A 12,465-nucleotide genomic window follows, 5' to 3' on the forward strand; every position below is an offset into this window, starting at 1 on the left:
TGTCATTGGCTGTTGGTTTCAAGAAGGCGTAAAAGGCAATCGCCATAGGTCAGATGAAGCGGTCAATCCAACCCTTTTGTCAACAACACACAGATAGTGCGGGAAAATAACAAAGATGAACAAGTATACGCGCAGAAAGATGACAGAATTCATATTTATGACATGTATTTAAAAAACTAATGTAATATTCCTTTATTTTAACATTGAATGAGATCGTTGCGGGGCTCCTATCTTCCACTCCCGCCCTTCAGCCTTTTCACTCGTATGATTGGTCAATACGCTCACTTTCGCAGAAGCAAAGGACGTCATTGGTCGAGGAGTGTTGTCACTCAAACCTCCTACTCAACAACACGCAGATGGTGCGGGGAAACAACAATGGTCAAATTGTGGCACAAAACAAAGGCAAGAGAACCAATTCTCACGAGTGACATCAATACAAAAATGACTTCAAATCACTGTGATGAAAATTCTGTCATTGGGCGGATATGACATTCTTAAGACTGCTATAATGAAGCACACATTTTTATCGTGTTTAATGGCAAAGCCTCAAAATAAGAACAAGAAAAATCAACACAAAAGAGTACAGATCAGTCACAAATAAGACAATTTCTCCACTACCAATGCATTAAACATAACATTTTCAGATGCACAAGTCCTGAACGACTCTTTTAAATTACTAAAAAGCAAACAAACAAAATCACAGCGTGTCTTGTTTGGTTTATTTAGAATAAACTTAGATTTATGATTTTAAAAAAGTATAAAAGTCAAATAATAGACAATTAAACGTGGCTAAGAAAAAAATCAAATTGTCTTTTAAGACTTTAGCACATCAACAATTATTATTTTTATAATATATTTGTTCTACAGCTCATTTCACTAAACTACTTGCATAATCTTTACAACATGAAAAATATGGATAAATAAAATTAGAAAAGACTTTAAGAAACGGCATATCTTCACCTTAAATGTCAGCATACATTTTTAACTCACTGTCTGCCATCGAAGGCAATAGACTTCGAATATATTTGGACTGGCTGGCAGTTAATGATGGTTCAGTGCTATAGACAGTGGTAGACGTCCATTTAACTCATTCACTCCCAGTCCAGGTCGATGTATAGTATTCATAGATCATGTGTCATTTTAGTTAAATACATTTTATATTAAAACACTGTCAATGGCAGTCAAGGAGTTAACTTTAAAAAATTTCCGTGTTAGGAGGTCAGTGTGGAGTGTTTCTACTTAGTATTTCATTAGGAGTAAGTGTTGCTGGTAAAACGATTGGTCCCTTTCCAATTCCTGAACTGTGTGGAGTCACCATAGTAGTAGTAGTAGTAGTAGTGTCTCTTGCTTTTGTTTTCCATTTCCTGTCTCTTGCCTGCGTCCATCTGTTTCCATTTCATGACTTATTCATTTTATGTTCTTCCGTCAGTCAGCCTTGGCGGCATGGCCCTTGGTGCTCTTGTACGTCCACGGGTAGATGAGCTCCCCGACAAAGAGCTTCTTGATAAGGGCGCTCCATGAGTCTTTGGGGTAGCAGCTGTAAGTGGGCGTGCGGTACGTATCGACCACCACGCTGCTTTTCAACGGGTTAATCTAAAAATGGCAATGGAATTTAATTGGGAATGGCAAAAAAACAAACTGCATTTTCAAAACAATTTATGGACTCACCTCCATGAGCAAATGAAGAGCCGTTCCTGGCTCCTCACTAAGTACCCTAAACCTCACACCCTCTGACCAGCAGGTGGCAACCATCGGACACACACAAGATGACATCGGAAAACAAAATTATACGTTATTCTGTTGATGACGTGAATAATATTGGACGTCCATGTACCTGCGAGTCTGTATGGACGACACATGCGAAGACCCATGGCGTAAAGTGGGAAGGAGTTGATGAAATCCACACTAAGGTGGATAACGCCCTGGAACAGCACGATCACGAGACGCAACTGTACAACATACACAAGTAATTTAGCCTTGTTGTAAATTTGTAAGTTAGACCTAAATAGTTGCTCCAAGGGTAGATGGCAGATTTTCCGTGACAAGTTAAGCCTGGCTTCTTGTGACTTTGTGCAACTACTCATGATAGACATGTCTAACAAATTTCAAGATGCTGGATGAAATGTAGCCCAGGGACTGAAATTTCACAAATTTGAGGTGTTGTAAATTGACCCTAAAATGGCAGACTTCATGGCTTCGTGAGGCTTAATTTTTCTGCATGTACTCATGATAACTAAATTTCATGTTGCTAAGTGCAACTTTTTTATTTTACCAGTGTGAAAACCAGGTAGTAGAGTGCTGTCGTAGGCAGTAGGAAGAGCAGGATGGTAAAGAGCAGAGTACCAATGAAGAGCTACAAGAAGACAAAAGAGGTTGGCATTGTGTCATACAAATATATAACAAGGAAAAAGAGTTGCTTACCTGGTCGAGGTCATAGGAGCACGAGTCAACCCTTTGTCTGAGGACATTCCACTTCTTGCCTCTGAAGAGCCTCCACAGAGAAGAGAGGCCGTAGATCTTCAAGCAATACAGTCTGCCACATACAGGCATTATTTGACAACATTTATACCCGAATCTAATGAATATGCAAAAAATATTTCATAATGCAGTGCAGGCTTTGGCTATCTTTAGCGTCAATGCATTATTCCCGATAGCCTCTTTTCCGCCTCAGTGTTCATTATTACGAGCGGTGCCCAAAGGAAGGACTGAACACTTCAATGAATAAGTCATATTGATATGCGTGTAAAAATTGGATGATTTCTCGTCCCATGTCCTTATGATTATTTCACTGATCTCACATTTTAGCCAAAGACCAATAGAAGGACAAAGGCTGCCACCTGCAGGTCATTCATGATATAAAAAAGGAGCATCCACTGCACATTTGCTCAGTAAAACACTTGCTATGAAATTTAGCAAAACTACAACTACTATTGGATTAGTTTTAGCTATCTTGATGGAACAACATATGAAGACTGGAACGCAAAACTGTAAAACTGACAATAGAAGGTGTCTGACCTGGCTCCGTAGACGTAGAAGCAGTAGATATGGAAGGTGAGCAGCGCCACCATGTCGGACAGCAGAGACAGCGCAAAGGTCAAACCCAAGCACGCTGACAGGCCACCGTACCACAAGATGGACTCCACGAAGGGAGACAGCAGGTGTACGTAACCTGAAAGACGACAAGAGATTGACATGTGGGACTACTGTACCGGCGTGTACAGTACATGGCGAGCAATCCACTCACTGATCCACATGTGGATGTGGTAGAGGAAGAAGCGTCCCAGCACCTCGTCCAGGGCCCGGTTCATCTTAAGCCCGGCAGGGGCACCCATCAGCCACTGGAGAAGCTCCTCCAGCTCCTTAGCAACATGCTAAATAGAAAGAATGACATTTAAATATCAACAGGCATTCTATCAGACGTGTGCTAGGAGCAAATATTCAACCACATACTTGATCTACTCCTATTACTTTTTAAACCAAATATAAAAGGAACGGTAACGAGGACTGGAACTCTATAGACAAGTACTAAGGCATGTTGATGTTAATTATGGTTAAAAAAAAAAAAATCAAATGTTTTTTATGTAAAATCACTCTATGTAAATATCCCATGTTAATTGTTAGGACATGGAAACATGCGGCCTATAGTCAGGTTTTGTGAAATTTGGACTGTGTAGCTTATAGTCAAGTACGTTCAATAGTGTGGAAATTACAGTATTTGGTTCCGTCCAAAATGCAAAACTGGAACAAGACCTAAAGCCAGACTTGGAACAATTACAAGACCTGATCTACAACTGAAATTAGGTCTAAGTAATTAAGCTATGACATGGACTGTAACATGGATCTATTAAGAAATCTAAACTGAATGAAATAATGCAATCAAAATTGGCACTGAAATGTCTACAGAAACTGGAACTACAACAAGAACTAAAACTGAAGTTGGGAACTCGAACTAGGAGAAGACTGGTGGTACAGCTGCCTTGAAAAGTTTTTGTGTCCAACTGTGATGATTAAAAAAAAGTGAACCTAGAACTGGAAATGGTAGAAGCAAACATACAGTGCTAGCCAAAAGTATTGGCACCCCTGCAATTCTGTCAGATAATGCTCAATTTCTCCCAGAAAATGATTGCAATTACAAATGCTTTGGTAGTAATATCTTCAGTTATTTTGCTTGAAATGAAAAACACAAACGAGAATGAAAAAAAAATTAAATCATTATCATTTTTCACAAAACTCCAAAAAATGAGCAAGATAAAAGTATTGGCACCCTCAGTCAAGACTTGGTAGCACAACCTTCAGACAAAATAACTGCGAACAACCGCTTCCGGTATCCATCAATGAGATTCTTAAATTGCTCTGCTGGAATTTTAGACATTTCTTCTTTGGCCAACTGCTCCAGGTCTCTGAGATTTGAAGGGTGCCTTCTTCAAACTGCCATTTTCAGATCTCTCCACAGGTGTTCTATGGGATTCAGGTCTGGACTCATTGCTGGCCACTTTAGAAGTCTCCAGTATTTTCTCTCAAACCATTTTGTAGTGCTTTTTGAAGTGTGTTTTGGGTTATTGTCCTGCTGGAAGACTGCTGGAAGACCCATTAACTTTGAGGGAGACCCAGCTTGGCCCTAAATTATGCTGCAAAATTTGTTGGTAGTCTTCAGACTTCATAATGCCATGCACACGGTCAAGCAGTCCATTGCCAGAGGGAGGAAAGCAACCCCAAAACATCACGCAACCTCCGCCATGTTTGACTGTGGGGACCGTGTTCTTTTCTTTGAAGGCCTCGTTTTTTCCCCTGTAAACTCTATGTTGATGCCTTTTCCCAAAAAGCTCTACTTTTGTCTCATCTGACCAGAGAAGATTCTTCCAAAACATTTTTGGCTTTCTCAGGTAAGTTTTGGCAAACTCCAGCCTGACTTTTTTATGTCTCTGGGTCAGAAGTAGAGTCTTCCTGGGTATCCTACCATAGAGTCCCTTTTCATTCAGACGCCGACGGATAGTACGGGTTGACACTGTTGTACCCTCGCACTGCAGGACATCTTGAACTTGTATGGATGTTCGTAGAGGTTCTTTATCCACCATCCACACAATTTTTCGTTGAAATCTCTTGTCAATTTTTCTTTTCCGTCCACATCTAGGGAGGTTAGCCACAGTGCAATGGGCTTTACACTTATTGATGACACTGCGCATGGTAGAAACAGGAACATTGAGGTCTTTGGAGATGGACTTGTAGCCTTGAGATTGCCCATGCTTGCTCACAATTTTGCTTCTCAAGTCCTCAGACAGTTCTTTGGTCTTCTTTCTTTTCTCCATGCACAATTTGGTACACACAAGGACACAGGACATATGTTGAATCAACTTTAATCAATTTTAACTGGCTGCAAGTGTGATTTAGTTATTACCACCACCTGTTATGTGCCACAGGTAAGTAACAGGTGCTGCTAATTACGCAAATTAGAGAAGCATCACATGATTTTTCAAAGGGTGCCAGTACTTTTGTCTGCCCCATTTTTGGAGTTTTGTGTAAAATGATAACGATTTAATTGTACCTACATTCTCTTTTGTGTTTTTTCATTGCAAGCAAAATAAACGAAGATATTACTATCAAAGCATTTGTAATTGCTATCATTTTCTGGGAGCAATATCTGACATAATTGCAAGGGTGCCAATACTTTTGGACAGCACTGTAAGTAGATCTAAAACTGGTTTTGTTATTGCTTTTGGATTTTAGAAGAAGAGCAAGTATGCCTTACGTCAGCAGCGGGCACTAGCTTGTCGGCTAACATGCTAATGTGCTGGTCCCTGTAGAGCCAGGACGCGAGAAACAGACCTAGGCCAATGTCCACCAGGAATGACACAAACACGTTGGCCTTTCTGCATGTGCACAGCAATACAACGAAAATATAGAGTGATTGGAGCAAGCGGCGTGATCATGTTTCACCATCAATGAGTTAACCTGAGTAATTGCGATTGACTGCCATCTGTTAGCGTCTTGAGGTGTTGGGTTCTGTAGCTCAACTGCACACACGATGACAACTTGGACCACAGGAAGGGCAGCGGAAAAAGTCCAAAAATCCTGTGCCGGACAAAAATAACAAACACATTAAGACTCTTCACTCTAGTTGCGCTTAGTGGCACAGAGTGATCCGGACCGCATGGCGCAGATCCAGGTCCACACAGCCAAGATCCATCTGAGGAGCGCACAGAGCGGGACGGAAGCCTGCTTGACTAGCTCCACGATGATGCTACCCTCACGGCCATCTGACTGCCAGTGGGTAGACTTTAAGGGGCTGTCATCGTATTTGTCCAGGAAGAAAAGAGGACCGCTACTGGACACCGTGTGGAACACCTCAACATAGAACAACACATATTATTTTGGAACAGAAAGAAAAACTGGAGGACTCCTTTCATATCTGTACCTGTCTCAACTCAGACAGCGAATCATCTCGGGAGTCCGGAACACCGTTCTGGACAGGATGAAGCTGCGACAACATCACTTTTCTTTGCTCGTAGTGGACAAAGATCACCTTCTCCTCAGCTTCATCTTCCTTCTTCTCTTCACTCTTCTTCTTCTCCTTTTCTGGCATAGTTTCTCCCAGGACGCGGCAGGTGAAGCCCTTGTGGCCCAGGCGCCGACTGACCTGGAGCCAGCGCTGCATGTCAAAGATGGCGCTCAGGCCATCCTGGAAGCTGTCCTTGTCCTCCTCACCATCTTGTGGCAAACTCCATGAGCCCAAAATGGACAGATCCACGTGGCTCTCCTTCCCCATCTGACACAAAAATGCAGCAAGAAGAATAAATTGAATTGAAAATGAAAACTGGAACTCAAACCAATACCAACAAAAAAGTGACTCTATAACTGGAATAGTGCCGCAACGATTAATCGATTTAACTCGAGTATTCGATTAGAAAAAAATATTCGAATTAAATTTTGTTGCTTTGAGTATTCGTTAAATTAAAGTGGCGCTGTAATGGTTTATTTTGAAAGTGTTTGCATTCAGTTTTATTGATTAGGGTGGATACACGGCCCTCTGGTCTGCCTCTTTTCACATGGCTGAACAAATGAGCCAACTGCTCCCTGTTAAGACCAAAGTAAGCTAAGTTTTTGTTTGAGCTAATGTTTTTTAATGCATTCATAATTTAGTTTATAGGTATATTTAACTGTTTTTTGGGGAATATGTGTCTGAAAAATTTGTTAAGAGCATTGTAAAAAAAAAAACGTTAGCATTTTATAGCACTCAAGCTAGCAAACTTTTTCTACGTAAGTTAGCCAATTGTTTAAAAAAAAAAAAAAAAAAACGTTTGAGGCTCACCTCATGCATTTGAATTTTTCATGTTCCTTATCCGATTACTTGATTATTCGAACTAACTAGTCCATCGATTAATCTACTACTATATTCAATAGCTGCAGCCTTAAAGAGCATATGACACGAGAAAAAAAAGTCTTAAATGGCATTATTATGTGAATTAGAATCATATTTTGAGACGATTCGACTATATACAACAATTTAGCAAAGCACAGATGACGAGAAATTAGTCTTTTAATCTGCCGGTTAGCCACGCCTACCATTATAGGGCTTTAGTGTCCCCAACAGGTGGATGACGTCAGCGGTAGACTGGGCTCATCGGTTTTACTATTCAGCCCATTGAGGGGGAATTACTCAGAACGAGGAAAACGCAACGAAGAGAGCCGCAAAATGTCATTGTTTCAGTCTCTCTACTCCAATATTTTTACAGGATATTCTTTTTATCCAAGTATTTTCCCCAATAGCTATATAAATGGCTTGAGAAGGACCAGTCAGCCCGTCGAGGGGGAACTATTCACAACGAGGAAAACGCAACGAAGAGAGCAGCAAAATGTCATTGTTTCTGTCTCTTTACTTCAATATTTTTACAGGATATTCTTTTTATCCAAGTATTTTCCCCAATTGCTAAATAAATGGCATGGTCATGACAAATAACAGTCTTGTGCTGAATGGAATATGAAATAATAAAAATGCATTCATTCAGGACGACATGGCAAAATTACTCCATAATGGTCAAAACTGTCGACTTCACCTTTACTGTCGCACCTCCCGAACGATATTTTATGACACCTAAATCGGACATATGTCATTTCCCTTCCCCGGCTTCGGAGAATGTAAACAAACCAGAAGGCGTGACAGCTAGCCGACATGCTAACCCGAACCGAGTGATGTTTCAAAGTCTTCGAAGCGGAAAATCACACATAACTATCCTGGATTATTTGACATGACGACCCGGTTGTCGATTGTCTTCGCGGATCGGCAAACCGCCCGGCGGAGAGCAATTTACAGTTCGTTCCCCGGAGGAGGGTGGCTGGAGTTGTTGTGCAGCTAACGTGCTGCTGCTAATGAGCATTAGGAGAGCTTTTTACATGCCTATCAATGATCAAACATAAGTAGTCCTTCATTTAAAGGAAGTTTGTAGTGTTTACTTTCTAATCGCTGTATTCGTATTTGACATAATACAAAACAAGATGTTTACTCACTTCCTCGTAAGTCCAATGGTCCCACAGTAAATATCCACGGTGAATGGGAACCTTTTGAAACTCCAAAAAGGCGCATACGCCTCTTTCTCATACAGAATGATTTTTCTGCAGCCGTTTGGCTGGCGTGATGCGAAAAATAAACGTATTAATCCGCAAAATCAGCTGAATCCTTCGTCCTCATACACAACAGTACACTGTAGCGTGAAGAGGACGTCTTCTACCGTACACGTCACAGCGCCCTCCTCCTCAATGCAAGACCGAAGCCGGAAGTCACTCATTTTCATGGCGCGGGATTAAAAAAACTAAATAAAAAGAGCGATCGCTTCCACACACATTCAAGCGGCTCTTATCATTCAGGGGCATAAAATACTGCGTGTATTATGAAATAAACATGCTTTTTCGTGTCACAGGCACTTTAAACTCAGGGGTGAAAGTGGGCGGAAACGGTCAGGAACGCAGTTCCGGTATAAGATTCAGGGCTGGAACGCAGTTCCGGTATAAGATTCAGGGCCGGAACGTTGTTCCAGTATACGGTGCTTTGATTCTGAAAATATGACGGCAACTGTCAAAAGGCTATGTAAAAAAAAAAAAAATACAAAGCTGTTACACATGCATTTCATCTCCAAGAAAAAAACAATCTACAGCAATCAGATTTACATACACAAGTGTTAACAACAAGCATAATAAAGTGCTTATTTAGCGTAATCCGTTTCTACCGATATTTATTATTTATTTTATTCCACAGACAGGATGGAGGTTTCCCCAGCTACTTCAGTTATCTGAGTTTGACTATGACGAGTCACGTTAATGTGCGAATGCACGCAGCTAAGCAAAACGCCTGCACTCATTTATCCGTTCAATTGGCTGACATACTGACATGTGATCAACAAAGATAGTTAGCTCTGATTGGTTCAAATGTGCATGTTTTCTGAAACAGCAAAAAAAAAAAAAAAAGGGGGGGGGGGGGAATGCAACAGAAAATGGATCAAATCTTTAAGAGGAAGGAAAGCGTTAAGGTGGCTCATTTATCATATTTAGTTTTATTTGCTCTGATGGGGAGCTTTAGAACATCTTAGCTGTCAATGTGCACTTTGGACATATTTGTTCATATATGTTAGGCTACTTATTCATTTCCTTTTGATTTAAAAAAGTCAATTTTTGCGCGATCTTCAAAATATATTCCATTTCACTCTGCATAATACAAGTCATTTGTACTTATTTTTCTGAATGTATGTTACTTATATCTTTATTATTAAAAAAAACATAACAAAAAGTAAATGTTTAAATTATCTTCAATTTTATTATACATCCTATGTTCTTAAGTAGTTAAAATTGAGATTTGGCATTTAGTATGTGAGGAAATGAGGGAAAATAAAAATTAGGAGATGGAGGCTGGGCTTATAGCTGTTTTTTGTTAACTTTAATTTTGCAAATCATTGAAAAAATACAATTTTGAATGAAAATCTGTTTTTGTATGTGTTATAGAAATAACTGACCAAAAAGAGTTTTCTTTGCATTTCAGTAGTTTTACCCCAAAATAAATAAATAAATAAATAACATTTCTGGCTCCGTGGCGACCTTCACGTCGGGGAATTCCGGCAAGAAATTCTAACCACTTTCACCCCTGCTTAAACTGGAATAAAAACTGAAACTGTCATTAGAATCAAGATGGAAGTAGAAGTAGTTAGCACCTGCCGTATGTACTCTTTGACTTGGATTGGTATAAAAGGATAATGGATGACAGCCAGCACAACGGCCGAGTTATGCTGAGGGAGCCATCGTCCTACTAGCAGACCGCTGGCTGCACGGTTGCAGCATTGAGGGAAGAACACCTTCAAAACCATTGCTTGATGTTAAACCTGTCAATACAAAACATTGAGTTGAAAATATATTATCGTTCAATTCGAGGAATGCAGAACAGTAAAATTGCAAACACACCACGAACACATTCCGAGACATTCCGAAAAGAAAATGGTGGTGTTTTGAGTATAACACTGTTGCATGTTTATGTACTAACATCATCCACTGTCCTCATTTTTGTCCTTCATGGAGGGCAGAGCACCCCAGGCACAACTTTCATTGATTTCCTGCCAGTTAGTTAGCATGCTAAAACGGTACAACAAAATGTTAAGGCGGGTTTAAAACACGGAGAAATACAAAACAAGTTGAACTGTATCTATATATTTACCGTCATTGCAATAGTTTAATATCCAGATTAAGTAACAGTTGATTATCGTAGTAAAACGAGCTTCCGCAGCCCTGTCACGGTCCATTGTTCAAAATATGACTGGCAAACAGGAGTTTCGTTTCATTAAGAAAAACGTTCATATGGTTCGTCAGTTTCAGATAACGAGAATATATATATATTTTTTTACCTTATAATAAACCCCAAAACTTTACCCTCTGTCCAAAATATTACGGTTTCCTAGGCGGCCATTTTGTTTGTTGACAGTCCTAGTCGTTAAAATATTCCGACAGGAAACAAAAGTAAGGACCTGTGTGTCCCCGACATTAACATCCGATTTACTAGTGTTAACATTTACTTGAAATTACCAATATTTTTGCACATAGAATGCTGGAAATAGCTTTTTATATTGGCCTCATAATATAATTCAAATGGATAAGCTTCATTAAAAACGTTGATTTTTTTTCTTCTTGAAAATGAACAAACACTATTTGTTTTGAATAACTTCATCCATTAAAATATATTTATGAAAAAAATGAAATAACAAAATTCCTAAATTACTTTTCCACTCATCATCGATACTAATTAATAAAATTATAAATAGGCTTATTTTAAAAGGTTAATTGTACTTACAATGACAATAAACCAGTCTGCTGCCGCTTATTCTTCTGCTGTGTCCAAATAAGCGACTTATCTTATTTTGCAGTGACACAGCAAGAAAAAGGCGGGACAACAGTTTGACTGAAATATTCTCCTTAATTTTTTGTCATACTATGTGGAGGTTTTAATTACGTCTTCATTAAGTATATATATAGCATATTTTGTTGTTTATAGCAAATAAATACAGCAATGAAAACGCAATTGCACATTTCAACTAGAAACTGCCATTTCTGGAGAAATTACTTCTGGTCGTTGCCGTGTGGAGATACAGATCTTACCCCCGCCCAGGGCTATCAATAGAATGGACAAACATGCCCGTCAATGGCATTAAACAAAGTAAATGCCATTAAAAATGAATGGGAAATTTGGACGTCTATGTCCGGCAATGGCATCACCCTGCAAAAGCGTCAATGGAATCGGGGAAGTTTGGGGGACACGTCCTATTGATATCTGGTCATTTCCTGTTGGGGAATTTTTTGTTTTTCACATTGAAAATGAATGGGAACATTTTTGGATGTCCATGGCCGTCATTGGCATTGAGTTACATAGGCGTTAATAGAATTCAAGTCCATTAGCATCAATAGATTTGACATACATGGCCGTCAATGCCAACAATGCAATGTAGATTCTATTGGAAATCCCATTGAAAGTGAATGGGACATTTGCCATTAAAAATGAATGGGAAAGTTTTTGGCAAATTCCCTTTTTTTTTTCAAATTCTGTATACAATCTTTATGCCCCTCACCGTCCCGGAATTTTTGATGTCCAAATTATGTGATTTGGTCAAAAATTGTAGGACATGTAGTGTTTTGGAAAAAAAAATTTAAAAATCGGAAAATCGGCGTTTATGTGAAAACGGAAACATTTTCGGGGCCGTTTGACAACAAGCCACAGTCGCACGAAAATTCCGGATGTGTCGATACCTGAACGGTGCCGATCGGTGAAGCGGTATGGGCTGTGCGGCGCGCCGAAAAAACGCGGAGAATAAGATAATTAATAATAATAAATAAATAATAAAGTTGCAGAATAACATTATCTGGCTTTGCCAAAAAGGCAAAGACCAGATAATAAGGGTGGGGTGTAAAACAAAACGACATTACTCAGAACTTCACGTGTGG

At 39.6% G+C, this 12,465-nt stretch overlaps 1 protein-coding gene across 6 annotated transcripts; it reads right to left on the minus strand.

Moving 5' to 3' along the window:
• Positions 1-362: 362 nt before the first annotated feature.
• Positions 363-12,415, minus strand: pigq (phosphatidylinositol glycan anchor biosynthesis, class Q). 6 transcript variants are annotated; one of them, XM_057817322.1, is made up of 15 exons: positions 10,878-10,950; positions 10,691-10,789; positions 10,520-10,608; positions 10,194-10,361; positions 6,413-6,763; positions 6,146-6,342; positions 5,950-6,069; positions 5,747-5,867; positions 3,245-3,371; positions 3,016-3,169; positions 2,422-2,533; positions 2,273-2,353; positions 1,835-1,949; positions 1,669-1,730; positions 364-1,593 (listed from the first exon to the last, which is right to left on the minus strand). In XM_057817322.1, exons 4-15 carry the CDS (start codon positions 10,344-10,346, stop codon positions 1,426-1,428), a joined length of 1,761 nt encoding a protein of 586 aa, XP_057673305.1. In that variant the 5' UTR covers positions 10,347-10,361; positions 10,520-10,608; positions 10,691-10,789; positions 10,878-10,950; the 3' UTR covers positions 364-1,425. The 6 variants fall into 6 exon arrangements, with proteins under 6 accessions (XP_057673309.1, XP_057673305.1, XP_057673304.1 ...); XM_057817321.1 differs by having other exon boundaries at positions 10,441-10,608; XM_057817325.1 differs by lacking the exons at positions 10,520-10,608; positions 10,691-10,789; positions 10,878-10,950 and adding an exon at positions 12,271-12,415.
• Positions 12,416-12,465: the final 50 nt, after the last annotated feature.

This window comes from Corythoichthys intestinalis, chromosome 16, assembly GCF_030265065.1.
Source record: "Corythoichthys intestinalis isolate RoL2023-P3 chromosome 16, ASM3026506v1, whole genome shotgun sequence".
Lineage (NCBI taxonomy): Eukaryota > Metazoa > Chordata > Actinopteri > Syngnathiformes > Syngnathidae > Corythoichthys > Corythoichthys intestinalis.